The sequence below is a fragment of the Temnothorax longispinosus genome, chromosome 2 (assembly GCF_030848805.1).
Source record: "Temnothorax longispinosus isolate EJ_2023e chromosome 2, Tlon_JGU_v1, whole genome shotgun sequence".
Lineage (NCBI taxonomy): Eukaryota > Metazoa > Arthropoda > Insecta > Hymenoptera > Formicidae > Temnothorax > Temnothorax longispinosus.
In genome coordinates, this window is record NC_092359.1 from 21,799,610 (window position 1) to 21,821,203 (window position 21,594).

Sequence of the window (21,594 nt, forward strand, 5' to 3'; positions counted from 1 at the left end):
TACTAATCAGTTAAACAATTCAAAATACATCAAAATGTTACTTTGTTTTAGTAATTAAGTAATATAATTAATAATAAGTAATATAGTAAAATATACAAAATATATTAATAAAGATAATAATAATAATTATACAAAACTCTTTGCCTTGCTCTTTGCTCCTTGTTATTTCTTACTATTTATTTTGTTATTTTGTCATTTTATATTATTCAATTCTAATACAACTTTAATCTTGCCGTTTATTATACTTTAATGAATTAACTTTCTACATAACATTAACATGTTATATTTTTTTAGTATCTTTGAAATATTTACTTATTGTATCTTTATCAGTATAATTTTTTGTTAGTCTTCCAACCACAGAACCATTCATATTTTTTGAGAGAACAACAGCCTACTATTTTTTCTTGCCCCTTCAGATCTGTGTTATGCTTCGCCAGACAAATTGCTGGGAAAAATTGTGGCCGTGCACATAGCAACCGCGACTACTGCGCAGACAGAGAAAAGAAAAACACGCAAAATGATAAATTCCATAGAATGAAGATTTTTTTTTTATGATATTTGTTGTTTTCTAATAATAGGATTTGTTGGAAAATGCTAAAATTTAGAATAACATATTGATATAGCTATAATTATCATCCAAAGAAATTAACATTACGTAATTAAAATAAGCAAATATAGATATAAGATTTGGATTGTGTGTATTAATAATAAACATATTTGCTAATATCACTTTTTAAAAGTTTATTTTTATTTAATACTTATTTAATGATACGTTTGTACAGTATATAATAAAAACATGTAATATAATTATATATTTTTATATAAAACTTAGAAGTTCTTGTAAAATTTTTGTTAAAAATTAAAGATTAACGATTGAAATGTAATCTACAGCTTTAAAGTTTGATCAAAGCCAATAAGCTTTTAAAATTAGTAAATCAAAGATCGTCAAGCGTATATATTTATATCTCCGGATAAATTTTACGAATCCGGTTAAATTTGTTCTACTGAATGTAATATCATGTGCTTAATTTAATAAAACGATAATATTAAAAATAAAATATTTGAAAGAATTTTATTAAGTTTTAAATTATAGTATACAGAGATTTGTAGTTTCAGCAAAGTTTAAATTTTATGTATCTTTTCTTAGTTTATTAGACATTTCAGAAGTAGTTTGAGAAGATTCAAGTTTAAGAAACTATCATAGAATGCAGCAAAAATTGTTTATGGAAAAACTATACAGAGATATTTACATTATTTATAAAAATTTATTAAAATTAAATGTAATGGGATTAGTTTATATTTGACTTAGTGAAAGTTTATATATAGCTACTTTATAAACGTCAATTACGTGTCTTATGACGGGTAACGTTCTCTGCTGCTTTTCAGGTATTTCGTATTCATGAGGATCAACGTAGATTATATGTCACATGGACATCAACTTTAGCCTAATATACCTGTCTTCCAAAAGACGTAAACGAAACTATTCGAAAAGTTATTAAATTATTTTATTTCCGATTCCAAAGATTATTCAAAAAGTCAAATATATTTTGTTAAAAGGGTAAAATCTCTCATTTACATATTTAGAATATACATAATTTATTGGAAAAGACAACACAGACGCCTTTAGACAACCATTTTCATATTCTATGCTTTTAAGTTGTCTTATACGAATCGACACCCCAGGCTTTCTCATCGAACTAAGTTTCATTGTTGGTGACGTATGCTTCCCCGTTTAGGGGACAAGTTTCAGAGATGGCTTCCTCGAGAGCCAACGGCACGAAACTCCCGCGGCGCAAAGTCTGGCTCCGAGTTAGATTAAGCCGTGGCCAGTAAGCCACCTTCAGAAATTGCTCGTTGCCCTTCGGATTTCATTAGCGTTTCGAGCGAATCTCATATTCCGCAAAGTGCTTTTCGGGAAATTTGCGGTTCCAGCTCTACGTCGCGAAAGAGAATAATAACTTTCTAATCTGCTGTATTCATTAAAAAAAAAAAAACAGTAACATCAGGTATAACATTACATATCTGGCGTTACGTACTTCTTCACAAACTGATACAGTAGTCAGTAAGCTATTATGTAGGTACATAAAATTATTCTATATACTATGTTCAAAATTTGTATTGCGTTAGGATATTATTATATGCTGTTTATAGAACACATAATGGTGTACAATAATTAATTTAATTAGAATAACAAAAATATTTTCTGATTAAAGATGAATAAAGATAAATAAAGGCAAAAATAGTGCTGAATTAAATATATAATTTCATACAAATTTCATTAAAAAAAATTGAACTAAATTCTGAAACAAATGCAGCATTAATATACCGTTATAGTTTCTTATTGTATAATCGGGAAATTGCTAGTTAAATGCGGATCAGTCCTCCGTACATTTACCAAACGCCCGGTTGCTAATAGTATCTAGAACATTTGCACCGCCTATTGAATGTAAACACGCGAAGCGTCAAACAACTAAAGACCTTTGATGTTCAATTGCTAGCAGAGCATGAACGCCCTTGAACTATCCCCTTGAATCCCACATGAATTTCGCCCTTTAGAATTGGTAGAATGCGTTCCTAGTAATGAAATTTCAACTTGTTCAGAATTTGTGTGATTCCGCAAAGCGATCGAGTAATTTCATGAAAAAAATATCTTTGTGTGTGTGTGTGTGTGTGTGCAATTTATATGTATAAAACAAGGGATGTACATTAAAATGGATCGTGAAAATCAATTTTACTCGAAACTTTATAAGAACATGCACGTATGAAGTAAATTACCAGTCATGTCACAACTACATAATAAAAGAAAAATAATCCTATTTATAAAATACATCGTCCTCCATCATTAATTTTACCTCCTAATTCTGAAATAAATTTGACTAAAAATACAATTATTGAGAGTTCAGAAATTATGGAAGCAAAAATATATAATAAAATTAGCTGTGCTTACCTGTGCTTTTGCTCTTCTTCCATCTCAACAATTCAGTTCAATTTGTAAAATGTCTATTATACGTAATTACTAATATGCTTTCTTTTAAAATTAACATAGGATGTGAATGTATTTCGAATAAAACTTGTATGTTAAATCTATGTTTGGCAAAAATTTTGAAGAAGGTGTTAAAAATTTATCTTAGTGTTTAATAATATAATATAATTATATATATAGAAAAGTTTAATATTTCTGTCTCTCAAATAATTCTATTTAATGAAAATATCGTTCATCATTTACTGATGAAAATTCTAAGAAAGCGATTAATTTTTTCATTAACGGAAACGCAAAATATAACAGAATTTATCTAATATTTGTACATACCGGCGCCGTCTGGATTCGACGGTTTATATCGAGTTAGTAATACCGTTTGCGCCCCGGTCTTGTCTTTTCGGCTCACGTGTAAGGATCACGGAAACGATACCAGGATTAACGTTGCGAATTGCATCGAAACTCGTTTACGATCACGTGGCCCTACCTCTTCCATTCTGCGGGGGATGAACATCCTGTTTCGTGGAAGACTGGATGGCCGGAGGGCTGCAGCGGCGGCGACAGCAGAGAATTACCGTTGTCGGTAAATGGATTAGCCGGACAGATATTACGAGCGCAGGGGCTCTTTGATGAGCGCCAGTTCGTTTATCGTTAATTTACAATGGTACCTACTCTCCCTCCCTTCCTCACTCTTCTCTACCCATTCTATGCTACCCTCTTTCCACCCACTTCCCATATCACCCCGCGATACCACTCCGACATACGAGTATCCACCCATTCCACTTAACCCCTCTGCTCCACCCTTTTCGCCGAATCCCGGCACGACCGAAAATCCCACCCCCTTCCGTCGGCTCGGCCACCAATTATTGCATTGGTAATCGATTGGATTATCAAAGTTTTGATAACGCATCGAGCTCTGCCGCCTCCGCGCCCCTGCGCGCGCGCGCTCTCAACACACCCTCCGCGTCCTATCCTCTCGTTACCATTTCACTGTGTTCCGTGCCATGGCAAATTATTTGCTCCGACGAAGCATGAATTCCAACCGTAATTACATTTCGCCTGATATTCAATTAGAACTACCGGTTCGTTCAGCGTGCCTATGAGGAAAAAGGGGAACAGAAGAGTGCGATTGAAGAAACTTTGTATATCGTGATACACTGACACCTTGGCTTAGCCTTCCGTAAATAATACCAACCGGTACCTACGATATCTCTCAAGAAATAAATATGTGTAAGTTATAAACTGTATATATATTTGAAACAAGCCCATGTAATAGTTGAGTCACGTATATGTACTGTTCACGTGGAGAAAGCCTAAAAAGACGTTTCTCAAAATTAGCGAAAAGATATTATTTTATTCTAGAGTTTCACGAAATTTTCACAATCGTACCATACCACTTTGCATACAAATTCTATTTGACTGCAACAAATGAACAAGTGCTCCAATTCTTTATGTTGTTTCGCGAATCTGTTGGTCATCGCCGAGAATAACGTAACTCGTGATTGCTGCAGCTACCGAACATTCGCCCGTTGCGCCGCCATTCTCGCGAGAAGTTAATCTCTTTCATTCACGATCGCAGCGTGTCGTGCGGGGCAACGGCTATAAATCCTATATCCAGGACGACGGGCATCTGGTTCTCCGACCGTTTTTCACCAGGCGCGCAGTATCGTACATATATACACGTTCCTCGTGGACAGATTACTGTAGCTCTCATGGTAGTCACACGCCGGGGGCTCCCGAGGGAGTTTAATTTGCAGTAATGGGCGCATCCTCGCACGAGCGAAAGATTAAAAGCACCCACCGCTCGCAGCACCATCGCCGACTCGCTCCCATTCCCATTCTCGATCTCTCACCATCTTCCCGCCGACTCGCCGACCAAATGGCTGTTCGCCCCGCGCTCGTCAGAAAGGAACCAGTTCAGATACCATTTAGCGCTTTCCACGCTTTACGCCTCTGTACTTTTCCTCGCTGACTCGCGCGAAGACCAACGAGTCTCGCAGTCTCGTTGCTCGGCTGATTAAATGCGAAATTCCGCTCAGTTCTTTCGCGTTCGTCAATTCGGGCTGCTCCACAACCCGCTGGCGCCCTCGCGTTCCTCATCCTCGGCGTCCTCGTCTTCCGCTCTTCTTATTTCACCCGACGAACGAGTTGTTTCCACCTTCGCCTCCATCCCGCTGTCCCACATCGCGCGCACATCCCCCGTATAGCTACCCCTTTTCTTGGTCGTGTTCGGTGCCCATGAACGTACATAGCAGCAGACGTGGATATTGCCTGGCGTTACCGGGCTGAAAGGCGTGCGGATATTTGTTTAACGCTAATTGGAAAATGCTTCGACCTCCTTCTAGCATTCTCCGCTCCTTTTCTCTCACGTCTGGCTGTCGGGGCGCGTTAACGAGCCGGCTGAAAGTAGTCCACCGGTACACGAGTATAGCATGTACACGAATCGCCTTCTAAGGCTTTTCTTTTCTCCAGTGTCGCCTTGCTCGTGTTGGGCTCGTTTTCTTTTTTTCTTTTCTTTTCTTTTTTCTTCGTTGCGTTTTCCCGGTCGTCGAGTCTGCCAGGATCCGTTGCTCTTCTTTTTTAGCTGAGATGCGTAGAAACATTGACGCGAAATACGTCTTTGCCTTGGTCTTCTAAACGATCCTCCGGCATTGCCATTGTAAAGACTTTTTTTCTGCTATGGTATTCGAAATAAATTGTAATTGAGCATTGTTATCTTCGAAAACTGACGAGAATTGGAAAAAGTAGCGAGTTTGTTTGAAAGTGTTTCCAGATAAATATTGAATATTTGAAGATGTTTCCTTGCGGGAAGATTCTGCGGGGAGATTGCGCGCGCAAGATTCTTTTAAAGTAGGTATATCTAAATACGTTATTCTTACAATGTCATATTTCCATGTAAATTTAATATCAACTGTAGCTATAAATTTCTTTTTAATTAAAAATGTGTCTCATAGACAAAATTTGTTAAAATATGATTAGGAAATGAAGAGATAGAGAAATATTATTTGTAAAATAATTTATTAATTAATTATAAACGCGTGCTTATTAAATTTAAATAAAAAAAAAACAGTTATTTTTACGTAATAAATAATTAAAAATTAGTTTTTTGCTCTTTCTTTAGAAACGAGTAAAAAAACCAACTTATATACGTATACGTTAAAGGCAAATTATTCAACTGCTTTTTACTTTTTGTTCTGCATCAAGTTTGTTGACTGAATTGTAATCTACCTTTTCCAATCATCGGGCTGATATTCGCTGTGCAAAGATACCGTATTGCAGGTTTCGTCTCAATGAAAAGATAGGAAAAGGGAAAAGAAAAACGGTTCTTTATATACCACGGGCTATGTTTCACGGAGTTCCGTCATGCCGCTGCAAAATGGTGCCCTCACTTCCTGCTTTTGACGTACGATGATTCATCGTTCCCATGCCATTTGTCTCAATGCAGGCTCATTTCCCGACATCTCAAGAGACGCCAATTCCAATTGTGAGATGCATCGAGAGCTCCTGAGGTTTACCTACCTGCAGTTAAATACGCGTGCGTTTTCTTCCTTCGCTCTTTTTACGGTTTTTTTACGTATTGTTTTACTTTTTCTCTCTCTTTTTTTCCTCTTAATGTGGGTGCAATTATTTTCTTTACACATTGAATTTTGACTTTAGCAAGGAGACTCTTATTAACAATAATGTATACGTGATATTAAGATAATGTGTATGTATGTATATACAATAATTTATATTATGTGGATAATTAATTAAAAATAATGATAAAAATTGCAATAAGTCAAACTACACTGTAATCTGTATCTTTTAAATACTTTATTACAATTTTTTCCCATATTTATTAATATGAATTAATAAAAGGTTTCTAAGTTCTAATTATCACTTAATGACGGCTGGCGACGATCTGTGGAGATTCCACAATTACATGGCCAAAGCTTACAATGTATAGAAGAAGGAATTTAAGGAAAGCATGATTCCGCCTTCTGCCTTTATACGAGAGGTACAACACGAGACACGCACGCCGCCGAGGGGCGATGCCAATTTGTTGGCGCTTGTCCTCCGGCTGGCTTGACGTAGGCCCAGCCATGGGTGCGCACGAACAACGGGTCCATTTTATCAAATGATTTATTCAGGACATGATCATTAATGGAGGAACATTACTCTCTCGTCAGGAATCAATAGACGCTCGGTCGCGGCACAGCAGGTCGCCAGGGTTGGCAGATCGAGAGAGAAAGAGAAAGAGAGAGAGAGACGCGGATCGAAAACTAACGAGGAACAGAGTCGACATGACTGCGTGAGGGTATTTGTATGTTTGTAGCGGTGAGAGAGCGAAGGAGAGAGAGTGCACGATGAATGATGAGGAGAGAGACGGAGAGACCGCCATGCATTTTCACCAATTCCTCCACACATGCGTCTTGTTTCCCCTTTCCCACCGCTGCGCACTCTTTCTGCCTACGCTGCGCTGCGATCACGCTCCCAGGCTCTACTAAATCATGGAAACAAAACCGAAACAAACCAAAATAAATTGCACGGGTAATGTATTCAGGCTGCAAATGATTATTCCAGATCCGTCGGGTTCAGCCTGCCTGCGGCTTTCCGCAAACCGCCACGCTTGCCATTCCCCGGTTGCAGGGCACCCCAACCACGTTGACGTATCCTGCGCCGCGCTACGCACTCTCTCACGTGTCCATTCCTGCGTTCAGAACTGTCCCTCCGACCTCCTATTTGATCTCGTCACCCGAAACATAATTAGCCTCACGTCAACCCGTTTGGGAATTCGTTATCGCGAAAATACTTTTGCACCTGAAATTGACATACGTTACTCCCTTTTCGTGGAATAGAATGTTTACTGTTTTTCAGGAGTTCTAACAGAGAGCACCATTTCTTTTATGTTTACCGATAACGAGTGAAAATTTTATTCCGTTATTATAGGTACGTACGCTGAAGCGATAACCGACTTTAAATTTATTAAAGACGATGAAACGAAAGATTCTGAAGATTAAATGAATGTTACGATAATACTAACATTTTAGATACCTCGTTAACTTTATATACAGAATGCATTACGTTGTCATCTTGAAGCAATACAAATTTTATTCGATAAATAATATTTGTAAAAAAATAACCGCGATTTATGTACAACTAATGAACTAAACTAAGATTTTTTAAATTTATTTTACTTTCTTGATTCTACATTTTACAAATCACGTATGTTTGTGTCTCATTCCCTCGAGACGTAGTGAGCCGCAATCGAATTCTGACAAGCGTCACATTAGATACAATTCGCGTTTCCGTTTTACGCGTCCTTGTGCGCTCGATTCGCCAAGCAGTGTCGCACATTCAGCGGCGCGCGTACCGCCTGGCAAAAGCAAGTGACAGCCGGTTCGCCGCAGCGACAAGATTAAGGAGTAGGGTATTTACCTCGACAAGGTGACAGCTTTGGGTACGAAGTCGAAGTAAGGGGTTGGGCGTTGCGTGAAGATTTATGATTGTTACTGCTGCAGGCAGTGGTGGGTGGTGGAATGTAATAGGCAGACCGCTGCTTCCCTGGGGGCCCAGAGGCGACACAGAGTCCGGCGGACAAGGGTTGGTTTGGTGCCTGCGAAGGTTGCCGTAACACGGGTCTAATAGCTCGTTTGATCGGGACACCCCGCTTCATGGTGCGGGTCCAGGGCTTGCTTTATCGCGTCTCATCTCTCCTTTCGTTCCGCCCTTACTCGTCGCGCTCGTTCGCTACGAGAAGCATCATCCAACGGTGCACTGATGAGACAGGCTTTACGGCTTCTGGAGATATTGTACTTGAATTCAGGGAGTTCTCCAAGCCTTTTGTTGAAGAGTACGTTGATGCAAATTAGACATCTTGTCTCACCGTTTTCTTACCGATATTGATACAGAAAATATATTGATGCAGAGATGCACGTATTTTTATTCATCAAAGGGTAAAAATGATATAAAAGTGTTAGTAAATAATTACAATAAGTAATACTGTAATACATTAATCAGAAAAACTGTTATTTAAATAAATAAAATATTTTAAGTTTAAAATTTTTTTAACATTATGTAATGTCTCTAAATAAATCAAAAGAAGTTTATTTTATGTATGCTAAAAACAATCATTTTCCAATTAATTATCTCTAAATTTACTATAAAACATTCTAAAATCTTTATTTTCAAGAGAATGTAAAGCGTAAAAATATAACAATTATAAAATATATTTAGACATATGTCCGTATTAATCTTTTCGAGAATATATAAATGAATAAACGTTGTCTACACAGTTTGAGAGATTCACTTTACATAATTACATTAACAATATTAAGCCAAAATGGTGGATTACTCTTGAATTTATATAATAATTTACTACCGACCTCACCAATTTAATATTTAATAAGTACCTAAATCAGATATCATATAAATCGCTTTTCACTCAAGTTATAATCCTGTTTGCGTGTTGTTTGTATCTCAATACAGAAATTAACGCAAATATAGCAGTAATTTTGAAATCCAAAAAATACTTCAGCTTTTTTTTATTTTTCTATTAATTATTCAACACAAACAAGAAAAAACTACAATCAATTCCAGTACGTTATATTGAAAGTAATATTTACATTACCGTAACGAAGACTAAAGCTATCCTCATTAGGCAAGGTCAAATTAAGAAGTATTTCTTTCTTTCCCCAAAGCAATTTATTAATTTGAAACGAACAATTGTTGAAATGGAGTAACACCTAATAATGTAAGCTCGAAATAAACGAGTGGCTAATGGTAACCCTCATCGCGCCGTTGAACAGGAAAGAGAGAGATCAGATGTCGGCAGCCGTCGCGCCGGGAAGAAGCACAGCTAGGAGTCAAGACAGGAATGGGGCAAACCAACGGAAGGGAGAGAGAAGAGCTGAGCTGCGATGGTTGAGGCATAGGAAATAAGAGGATGGTCCTTAAAAGTTCGGGAAGAGCCGCTCTCTACTGGCAGCAGCCAGAACGAGAGTTGTTATCTAATTTTACTCTCAACGCTTCTTCGATTTATTCGCCAACTTTTCGACGCATTACAATATGCTACTAACAGAGCTCGGATCGTCTGCCGCCGCGTCGTTCTCTCTTTTCCGCTTTCGGTATTCCCTTCCTGTCTACATTCTCTTTCCCTCCTACAGCCGCTTGCGTTTCCCGTAACAGCATATACATATCAGACAACATGCATATACATGTATCTATATTTATATGTCTACACAATCTTGCCAAATACTTTCTCGCGATCAGTTACTTCCTCAAATCTTTTACGTATAGTTTCTTTATAGATACTACTGCCGTAGTCACGTACAAATAATTTGACTATGATTATTCTTGGTATGTTTATCACAATTATGTTAACTCTTTAATGTTTCTAAATAATCATGAGATACAAATTAATATTAAACTAATTTTTCAAAATCAATTTATATCATCTGGAATAGTCTGTAAAACTGCCAATAATTCAATCACGCATTTTTTGTAATTAATATAACAACAAATAGTAGTAATTATTTAATAAATGTACTTTTTTGATTGCTAAGTTAAATTAAATAATTAAATAATATCTTTCTAATCCAATAATCTGTTATTATTGATTTATTACCAAATATAAGTCAGACTAAAAAATATATTTCTTTTATTACGCACAAGTATCACATATACCCATATTAAGCCTCTGAATTCAAGCATCATGTTTCATAAATCGATTCCCAATTATTTGAGACAAAGAGAACGCGTTTGTATTTGTTAGTGGTAATCGGCACACACATACACACACATATACTACCTGAGTTCATTGATCAAAGGATCATTTGTGTGGATCTTTTGTGGTTACCTTTGGAGGACGCGTTCGTAAACTATTTTAATTACAGCTCTGTTGCTATTCTATTCTCTTGCAAGTTGATCCGCCAGTTGCTCCATACTGTTGCTTTTACCGATCTACCAGTTAGATAATTTCGCGAAAATCCAAGATACAAGATAAATGTGTCATGAAATAAAATTGATTGTAAATAATGCGGTTATATATGTCCGGATAACATAAATAAATACTGTTAAATTTTATAGAAGCTTTAAAAATAATAAATCAGAAATAAAATTGCGCACACACGATGATCGTATCTCCCGTATTTCAATTTAACATTAAAATCTGGAAAATACGTACATTGGTGTTTGGATTAAATTACTCTCTGTCACGTTTTAACATTTTAACAAAAGTTTATGAAGCGAAATCTTAAAAAGGATTTAGATTTTATGTCTTTAAATGCTTTTAGCGGCATTGTTTTTTAGTAATATCGATCGGTATATTAATACGAGACGCCAGTGTCAAAACTAACAAAAAAGTTTGAAAAGTACAGTCCTCGTAACAATAAAGTATGTTTCATATCTGTGTGATGTAGACAACTAATTACAATTTTCCAATTTGAATGGACTGCAAACGTTCGGATCGTTGGAAGAATTAATTCATCATGTCATGTTGGACAATACACAATACATACTATTTTTTATTTTAATAATAAAATGTAATATTACAAATTTGAAACAACTTGTATTATATATACACGTGTGCGTTTACAAAGACGATTTATATTTCACATTTTATCACAGATAAATATATGTCTTCATAATTAAAAATAGAGTTGCTTTTTATAGCAATTAATTGCTTTATTGTTTTAAAGACCTCCGACATGGAATTGCATTTTTGTGTAATTGCAATTACAATATGCAATTTTCTTCATATATAGCCGATCCAGCGCAGACATATCTCGCAATATTGCGCACTGATATTCCAGTTAGACAGCCGAAACTCTTTGTCGCGTAAAAGTTCGAGTCGCTTCGGCTACGAAATTGTTTTAAATTGGATCAGCCCGATCAGAGAATGCCCATTAATGTAGGTATATTGAACCGACCGACGCGGCCGCGAGCGACGAGAACGTTCGCGCGCGTAGCGCTTGAATACCCCCGGCGCGGGCGAGCGCAAGGGCGCGCTGAAATTTTCGGGAAAATTACAACGCGAATTCTTCCACACTCCATGGTTACACGCGTAACGTTCATCGAGTTCACTCCAGCGCGGAGGGCTGTTACACTTGATCAAAGCCGACGTGTACAGTTACGTACATTCGATCCCTCGTCCCCGCGCGTATCCCGCCCCGGCGTCTCTGTCATCGTATAGGTGCGCTTCAGTCGCGCTATTTGCATATTACTGGCGTGCGGCGTGCCGGCAACAGGCCATCGAAATACCGTCCCTCTCTCCATCGGGCGCCCCACCCTCTTTGTCTCTCTGTCGTTCTCTGCAAAGGGAGAAACGCCGTTCCCGGTATCCCCTCTGACAAAAATTTCAATATGGCACGCCGCGAACCGTACCGCGCGGCTTCGACGTGCGTTATTTTCGAATTCTATCGAATGAAATCGCGGAATTGCACGGTACAAAATACGTTCGAAATATAACCGGGGGTAGTAATGTAACAGTCACGGCGATTGTGACGGGAGAGGCAAGCACACAATGCTGTTATGCCGATGTGGAAGCAAGGAATTGACAGGTTTACTTTGATTGGAACTGGTGTTTGATACGGCTCGTATTCGTTTCTATTCATATGTAATTTATACGTTCCTTTCTAGATTGCTTGAGGCAACTTGACTTCTACGAAGCCGTACATCAGTAGTTACAACTATATATGATCAGACATCCATCTACTTCTTATGCTTTATCTTTCTACACATTATTATTTATATTATATTAATTGTCCAATACAATTTTTATATTCGATAATGTCTACCACAATAACAAAAATAGTAATTAATTTCTGTACAATTCTGTATTATAGATGCGCCAGTTGAGTGGTTAATAGCGATCATTGCAGAACATTTCAATTTATTTGAACGCTTTATCGCGTGACCATATTATTAAACAGGTATTATTAACTAAAACAACAAAAGTACATTATCGACATGGATAAACATAAATTATGTTAATTAATGCCCGTACAGCCGTGCAATATATTTTCAATCGCGATAACGTAAATGATCGTTCTCGGAAGTTCGTTCACGTCAAATTATTAGATCGTATATATACCATTGCTATTAGAAACTCGACTGATGAGACGTTGTAGGGCTTCATGGAAACATTTTTCCAAGCTTCTTCCATTGGAAACGGCCTGAACGCGGATTGCGGTTCGATTGATACCCTCGCGTTGCAGCGCTCGGTCCCGATGTCTTTGAGTGGAGTTTTCGTTCACGTCGTCGCGGCAAAGCCCGAGAAACGTGCATTGGTACAGTACGCGCGTACGTTTTACGCGACCAATTGAATTTTCGCCGAGAGCCAGACACGGCTGCGCACACAGCACGGGTAAACGAACGGCGAAGTTATATACGGTAAAATTAAAAAGCGCGCACGTGCGCGCGTGACTCAACGGCTGTGTGAGGCGACGTCGTTGCGTGGGTCGGTGTGTGTGTGTGTGGGTGGGTGTGGGTGCGGGACATACACGCAGTGGTAAATCACCACTGACTACTTAGCTCGGCTGTTTCACGAGTTACCGTGTTCCGCACCGATTTAAAACTTTAACTATCCTTATAATCACATATTGCGAAGTTGATCCGTGTCCTTTTTCCCTGTCCTTCCCCCCGTTCCCTACCCGTCGCCCGCTTCCATCTCTATCCGTCGTGCCGCATACCTCCTCTTACTTACGGCCCGAGCAGAACTCTGCTTAGGTCGCTGACGAGCCTTGTCCAACTCGCTGTCGTCCACGCCGCAGGCTGCCGAGGAGAAAGGAGACGAGGGTGAACGTGGCAAAGTTCCGAAGTTAAAAATTGTTTAAATTGTCGGTTAACTGTTAGCCGCCGGGGCTAATGAAACGTGGAGCCCCGGCTATCAACCCTCGCTGCAGCCAGCCTGAACTACCCCGGCCTCCTCTGCCTCGCTCTCTCGCTTTCTCTCTCTCTCTCCCCCCCCCTCTCTCTCTCTCTCTCTCTCGCTCTCCTCTTCTGTTGCTCACGACGTACCTTTGACCTCGTCAGACGATACGACCGCACGAACACTACGAGGAACTCTGCAATCACCTTTCGTCCCTCGGTGCTCCCGACGATACCGTCAACCTTTCTGCTTACATTGTACCTGACGCTACCAAATCTGCAAATTAAACAAAGTCGAGAAAATTGTAAATTTTTAACATTAACAGTGGATTACAAAGTTACTTGTTTAATACGACACTGGATATCACAGAATTAAAAGAGCATTATAGTGAAATTATATAATAATTAGAGAATATGTGTGCTGATATATTAATATCATTACATTTATGTGATAATCGACTAAGAAGAATTAAAAAATGGATAAATATAAGTTGATAAGAAGTACAGGGACGAGAGTTATGCGGAAAGAAACTCTCCAGAAATTCTGAAACAAATGAACGAATAGAATCATCCTGACAGTCGCACAGAAAAGGTGTATGAAGATGAAAACCAGTAAAGCCACAGAGCATATGCAAGCTACTTTATATTTTATCGTTTTTTTTTACTTTGCTTTTTGTGCCACTTTTGTTATAACAATCAGAAAAGCTTGTCCAATTATATGTTGTTTTATACATATTGCAAAGACTATTATGCAGTACGCGTTACGTAATTACAACCTGTAAGGAACGATTTATTACTTTGGCATCCACAAAGCTCATTTTACACGACGGGATTGTCGACAAAGCTCTTAGTTTGAAACTTATTAGAAAACTTATAATCAAAGAACTTGTAGAAAGTTCTGAATTTATCCTGTTCCGCGGGATACAATGAGATGACTCGTCACTCGCTCGTTTGCATTCATATCGCTTGTATATTGCGCTTTTGCAGTACTTCAAATGCAGCTTCGTCGGATAGATTCACGCCTGAGCGTAGACGCGTCAGCACCTTCGATGTTGAAAGCACATATTTGACGAACGAGTGATATGCAACCGCCAGATAAATCGAATTTACGGTAAATCTGAAAGGACTACGGCAAAGCCGTCCCGGTTGCAAGACGAAAGAAATAGGGAAATACATATATAAGTACATACATACATACATACAGAGAGAGAGAGAGAGAGAGAGAGAGGAGGGGGGAGGGAGAGGGAATGGGGGGCTTCAACGAGGCGCTCTTGAAAATCGAGTCACGGATATCGCGTTGAGGCAACCGGATATTCAGAGCTTCTCCGGGTATCCTGGGCGATCCGGTATCCACGAATAATCCTACCACGCTTCCGATCTTCGTAGGACGTTAAATGCCATTGTAGACAAAGAACGGATGAAATAAAGAGAAATGGAGAAAGAAACACGAACAACGAGAGATGCCTCGTGTCATCAAGTGTCATTGAATAAAAAGAATTAAGTTAATCGTTATATTAAAGCAGATCGAGTAAAGTATGCGATACAAGTCTGTAAATTCTTCGTTCCGCAACGAGTAAATAATAGCTTGATTTCCTGTTTAACAAGACAGAGAAGTAGCTCCGTCGTTAAAAAAAAAATGTAAAAGAATTTTAAACTCTCGATGTAATTACTAACTACACTTCACTATAAAAGTTTGAAAGTTTGAAATACAAACTTTTCGGAGCCTTTTTCATCGATAGCGAACATCGATGAAATGTGTATTGAAAGTTGAATACATTGATGATTTTTTACCTTCATTATTTCTTTCCGTTCAATTATCTCACGTTACAAAATAACGTAAAAATGAATTTTTTGAATATTTTATTTACGTCCGACGTGAAATAAAAGTTTGAATAAAAGATAAAAGTAAATAACTAATTTTGCGGTATACCCACCAAAAATTAATATGTGTGGCATGCGTTAAAAAACTTAATTTATTGCATTATCTGTATTTAATTTGAAAAGTGCGAAATACGATAATATATGATAACACGATAACGTAATCTTTGCAAACGAAGGAAATTGTGTTAGCATAATTTTTTTTTTATGTTATGCGATTGTTGAATATCATTAATTCAAGCTAGAGAACATGTAATATGTAGCACATGTTTTCGTTTTCTCCCCTATTATAAATCATGGGTAAACCCTACAGTTTTTTTACCCTCTCTCCGAGAGGAAAAGCAAGAAATATATCATAAAACATGACCCTAAAATTAACCGATTTCTTAATTACCCGTTTCGTTTTTCAAACTTCAACACTTCTCTCACTCCTTATTTCTATCTGCATTCAATCTGTTTTCCATTAATTATTTTACATTATCGTGTAATTATTTTAAATTGTGCAATATAATTACATTCCATTCTATAAATTTAATATGAAAGATCGTGCTAATTGTTGTATTAAAATTAGAATATTATGTTGTACACACTCTCTGTAATTTTGCATACTGACGAGCAGAAAAATTATAAAAAAAGGCATAATCCAAAATTTTCAATATTAAATAAAGTTTTGCTAAATTTCTATTTTCTTCTCTCTTCATGCCATACATATGTAATGTTCGTGCATTTCTATAATCTGTCCTCGATGCTCTTACCGTTCTAGAAATCATCGTCATCATTTTGTCATAAGTCTCCCCGTATTTTTCCCGCATCATCGATATATCGTTAGCGTCGAATAGAACTTTCCGACGGGGCGAGGGTGTGTAAGGGGTAATATTGTCACGGATATTACTTGTGCAATGGAAACACGGCGTCTGTGTCGGTGGTCACGATCGTTGGAGTGTTTAGTCTAGTGTCTCCCGCTGTTGTGACAATCCATCCGCGCGCAAGCACAAAGACATGCGCGCAAGTTAACGCGTACAAACGTACGACCGCACTTCTCTAACCGCACAGATAGAACGCACACGTACCATGGGGAACGTACGACATAGAAGAGGGTTTAGGGGGCCGTGGGGCTGGGCCGGGACATCGGTGAGAGTCAGAGGAGAGAGGTATACAGCAGGAGACTACGTACATGCTCGGGATTACGGCGATCAATGCGGTAAGCCTTGTTTGTTTTGCGCTGGACCCATCTACGCCCACGCGTCCATATACACACACACGTATACGTACACATACACACACAGAGGCACGTACGCACAACGGCGCCGCATCGTTCTGAAATCAGTCCTCTCTGTGGATTTCATTCATCGTCCATAGTCTCGAATTACTTCGGGTCCGAGGTATCCGCAAATTGAAAGGTCCGCCGATGTTTTCTTTTTCCCCGCGTGTAACCGCTGTCATCGGCTTTCCCGAAGTATCCCGGAGAACGTGTTGCTACTGTTGCTCGAAACTCCCAACGATGGTAACGCATTTTAATCGCATTTTAGTTGCAGACTGTGTTGACCGCGACACACCATAATCCGTTAAAATACCATTTCTCATGGAAAAGCGAATAGTGCATAAAAATTTATATTACAATAAAATATGCGTTATATTTAAAATGCATGGTTAAATATTTCGTTGAGCTTTTACAATCACAACTCTAATTTTTTTTTATTTACGAGTGGTAATTAAACCGCATGAAACTGGACATTTGATTTGTACGTGTACTTGACACTTCTTTAAATACATACATATTATATACGTTATATTTTCTACGTAACACTTATGCCGTTACGCAGCTGCAATTGCTCAAGTAGAATATAAACATTTCACTGTCCAGGAACATTTTCACAGGCACATGATGCAAATGAATTGTGGCACTTACCGTGACAAATTATTATATCTTCTCGCAAGTATCGCGGATGCGATTATCACAGCTCAGATCCGACAGAAACTTCTCGGATACGTCGCATCGGGTTATTATTACTTGGGTCGCACGGTAGTATCATTAAAAATGCTTACCCGCCCTGGTGCCACTCTACTCTCGCGAGTGCTGGCATGCTGGCATGCATTACCGCCACACTTTTTCACCGGTTTCGCTACTCTCCCCTTCCGTCCCTTCGCCCGGGTACAACCATCTACTCTACCTCTATATACACCCACACTCCAGGCATCGCCGTTGCGCGTTTAAGCGACCAACAGCCGCGGATCGAGATATCGGATAAAGATTAGGCGCAAGTGCCAACGCCGGTAACCTGAGCGTGGAAAGAAGACGAAAAAGTAGACGGAAGGATAGTGGTGCCTTGCCTGGCTTTTTTTTTGCACCCTTCGCCCCGCGTAGGAAGACTTCGAATTAACTCCCGCGGCTTTTTCGCAAGAGTAATAGGGCCGCTGTAGACGAGATGAAAAACAGAGACAGAATTGAAGAACGAGCAGTGAGAGAATGTGCGGTATAAGGGCCATGCCGCGGGCTGCGGTAAGCGTGGGATAGGGTACGAGTGGATATACCTTCATAAATACTTCAGGGCCAGGCATCGGAAATTTTGCAGTCCGGTTATGATCGTCCTCAAGGACAGTGAGAGGGTGTTTTCGCGGATGAAAAGAGGGTTGTGAATATCTGTCTATAGGTGGTTTGATATATAAATCGCGCTATTCTCGAAAATAATTTACGCGCGACAGACGATACATTTTTCTTTATGTATATGTGACAGACAATTGATGTGTAATTTGGTCACATTTACTTAACAATCTAGTATATTAAAATCAGTAATGAATATATTATACGTAAGAATTTAAATTATATTAATAAACGTCCACGTTTCGTCAATGTAGACGGTTGATAGACATTTGGAGAAGCAATGCGTGTGTATATGTGCATGGAATAGACGTAGATTATTCAAACGAAGCAGGGGAAAGCTATTGAAATAAGTAGGGTCGAGTGGTTGTGACGGTGGCGTGGGATGATGGCGACCCTCTCTCTCTCTCTCTCTCTTACTCTTTCCTCTCCTCCCTTCCGGCTCATTGGTCGCCCTCATGATTTAACCTCGCGTTCTGTTTTCCAAACGACAAAGCGAAGCGAAACGAAAGGTCTGGCGAGAAGAAGCGCTACTTCATTTTTCCAGATACCTGCACTCGAGTAAAGCCATCTTTCGACACGGTTGGCGCGAACGCAAATACAGCTGCGCGGCACAGCGATGTTAACTCATACATGTCGTGCATATTCATCATGTATGAAATGATGCCATCCAGGAATACTAATCAACGGGGAATGAAATGGTGTGCAGGGTATATAAGGATTTATGTGGTTGTAGCAAATAGCAGTTTTTTAACAAAACCCTTAGTTAGCAAAATATAGCTTTACTTGTTTGACTCTTGTTCGCAATAAATATCCATATCAAAGTAAACTAAAAGTTATACAAGAGCTGTTTAAATGTTATAAATAATATTTCTATTATTCATTGTCTCAGAGTTTCTTGCAATGTTATAATACCGTTGCGTAACTTCGAAATATTTAAAAGAATAGCGAAATTTCTTTCCAGTGTCTGATCATCTATTTAATTTCTATAAACACACCTAATTCTCTATAATACACAATTATACAGTTATATCGTGGTAAGATTAAGTACGTTTTACGAGATGTAAAATACTGATTGTGAGATGATTCGAGTATCATTCTATTGACCATCCTAAAATACTACTACATGCCATATATATCTACGAACTATGCTGATCAAACTATCCAATCTTATGTCTACGTGAACGTTTCTGCATATCATAAATTGAAGCACTTGTAGCGTGGAGTTTGTCCAATGTTTGGTTCGTTTCCAAGCTCTTACGGTTCTCGCGTTCTCCAGAGATATGCGAGAACAGACGTCATACATGTGAATAACATACAGACGTACCTGTACAGATATATTAGTAATGCACCAGAATGCAGAACACGTGTATGAGATTTCGTTTACATACACAATATTTATGTGGTTGATAAGATTAACAAATATATATAAATTAATTTTTCTAAAAGGGGCACAGTATTCTCTTATTCGACAGTATCCTAAGCGTGCTAATGTGTCTATGAAATATATATCTAAAAATTATTTATTTGCTAATCTAAGAAACATGTACATATATATTATATATTAATTTTTGTAGTAAAATATAAAAAAATATTCTTAATAAATATGAAAACACAATACAGCTGTAATGTAATAAATAATTGAGTTTTATCTAAATATGCGCACGCATATAAATAAATAAATAAGAAATAAAACTATTTTTTAAATATGTATTTCATAAAGACTGCTATATAATTATTTACATAAATTATATAAACATAATTATCTAGAATTTCTAGATAATTATTGCCATTGAACTAAATTATGCAAAGTAATTCTACATATCGTTTTATTATTAACTATTAACTTAATGGATATTAATATTTTGCATGTACCTATATGTTGTGTAATATACGTATACGTTCAACGCTTCTCAAAAGAAACGAAGAAAATTCGTGAGAAAGATTGTAGGATTTCTTCGGAAAGTGCAATTCCCGTAAATGTTACTATTGCTTTGCAGTCTCCTCCTACAGCACCCTCCTCGTGCTATATTCCAGCCGTATCTATCACTACCTCTCGCCGCCTCGAATTCGGCCCGCTTGTCGCAGAACTTTCTCTATAAAAGTAAACGACAAAAATGAAAGCTGCATCGACGAAACGTAACCGCGGCGACCAACGTAACGACGCTCGATGCGGAACTTTAAGACATGATAATACACCGACGTATGAAAAGTTATTCTCTTCTGATGTAGAAGACATTTCTGCATATTCCCTTCTAACTTAGGTATATTAGATCAAATGATTAATTTAAAGTTTATGTTCATATTAAACCATAGAAAAATTTACATCATCTTTGTATAACTTTCAATTAAATTTATCTCACTTATTTGATTGAGATTAAATAAATTCTAAAATTTTGTTATCTATTCTTTAAGCTTTATCGAAAAATATTTGCCGATTAATTGTTTAAATGACGATTTGGTTTGATATAAATATACTTATTTGAAAGCAAAAAATTAATGGCTTTGCACACAATTGTAGAAACTAGAAAGATGAAAATCACAGCAGGACATAGAAAGAGTAAATGTATGAAAAGTATAGGAGAAGGGGAGGAGAGAGAGAGAGAGAGAGAGAGAGAGAGAGAGAGAGTGTGTGTGTGTGTGTGTGTACATCATCATCTCTCAAACTTACGGAGGCGGGTATCCGGTGGATATTTTGCTAGATGTTTTCATATACATCCAACAGCGGCAAGAGAGAAGCCGAGGTAGCACTTCGCTGCTGTAAAACAGAGCATTATTATCCTTCTAGTCCATTACCCAGGACACTACGGAGGCCGGGAAGTCGGCTGGAAGAGGATGCTATGGCAAAAACCAAAAACCCGGGCAACTACGGGCAAGGGCCATTGACTCCAACACTACCGCCTTTCAGCCCTCGACGTGATTTATCTCCGGATTCTTGGTTTTTGACTTTCATCTCCCGTTCGAATACCGCGGGCTGCTTCGCCCTTTTTACCATATCCCGCCCGTGGCGCGTTTTGATTTTTCCCCAGATTTTTAATATTCCACTCGACGCGCACAGCGATTCTCTATGCGGCGCTAAACACGATCTCATTTTGATATCGGCCGAAATAAAATATTCGGCGACAGGGTTGGCAGATATGAAACGTAAGAGAATCGCATTCTTACGAGTAAATAATGAAAAGTAAGGAAATACATTGTGCTCCTACGAATAGGTAGTATTTCCCTTCTTCCTTTCATTCTATTTATTGCAAATTTACATATTTTGTCACATCACATTTAAAACTATCGCGCT

The 21,594-nt window shown here is 38.2% G+C and overlaps 2 protein-coding genes across 10 annotated transcripts in view; one reads left to right on the forward strand and one right to left on the reverse strand.

The window, feature by feature from the left end:
- The window catches only part of LOC139808652 (nucleolysin TIAR), a 524,179-nt gene that overhangs the window by 154,738 nt on the left and 347,847 nt on the right, over positions 1–21,594 (forward strand). The gene's annotated exons all lie outside the window — the stretch shown is intronic.
- The window catches only part of LOC139808654 (uncharacterized), a 108,989-nt gene that overhangs the window by 28,911 nt on the left and 58,484 nt on the right, over positions 1–21,594 (reverse strand). The window contains exons 2-3 of one of the 3 annotated variants that reach the window (XM_071770872.1): positions 20,974–21,060; positions 13,976–14,102 (exon numbers count right to left, since the gene is read on the reverse strand). In XM_071770872.1, coding sequence (XP_071626973.1) covers positions 13,976–14,102; positions 20,974–21,020 — 174 coding nt within the window. In that variant the 5' untranslated portion in view covers positions 21,021–21,060. Of the gene's footprint in view, positions 1–11,453; positions 14,103–20,973; positions 21,061–21,594 lie in introns of those variants that run through there. The other 2 variants (XR_011730919.1, XR_011730918.1) reach the window with 2 other exon arrangements.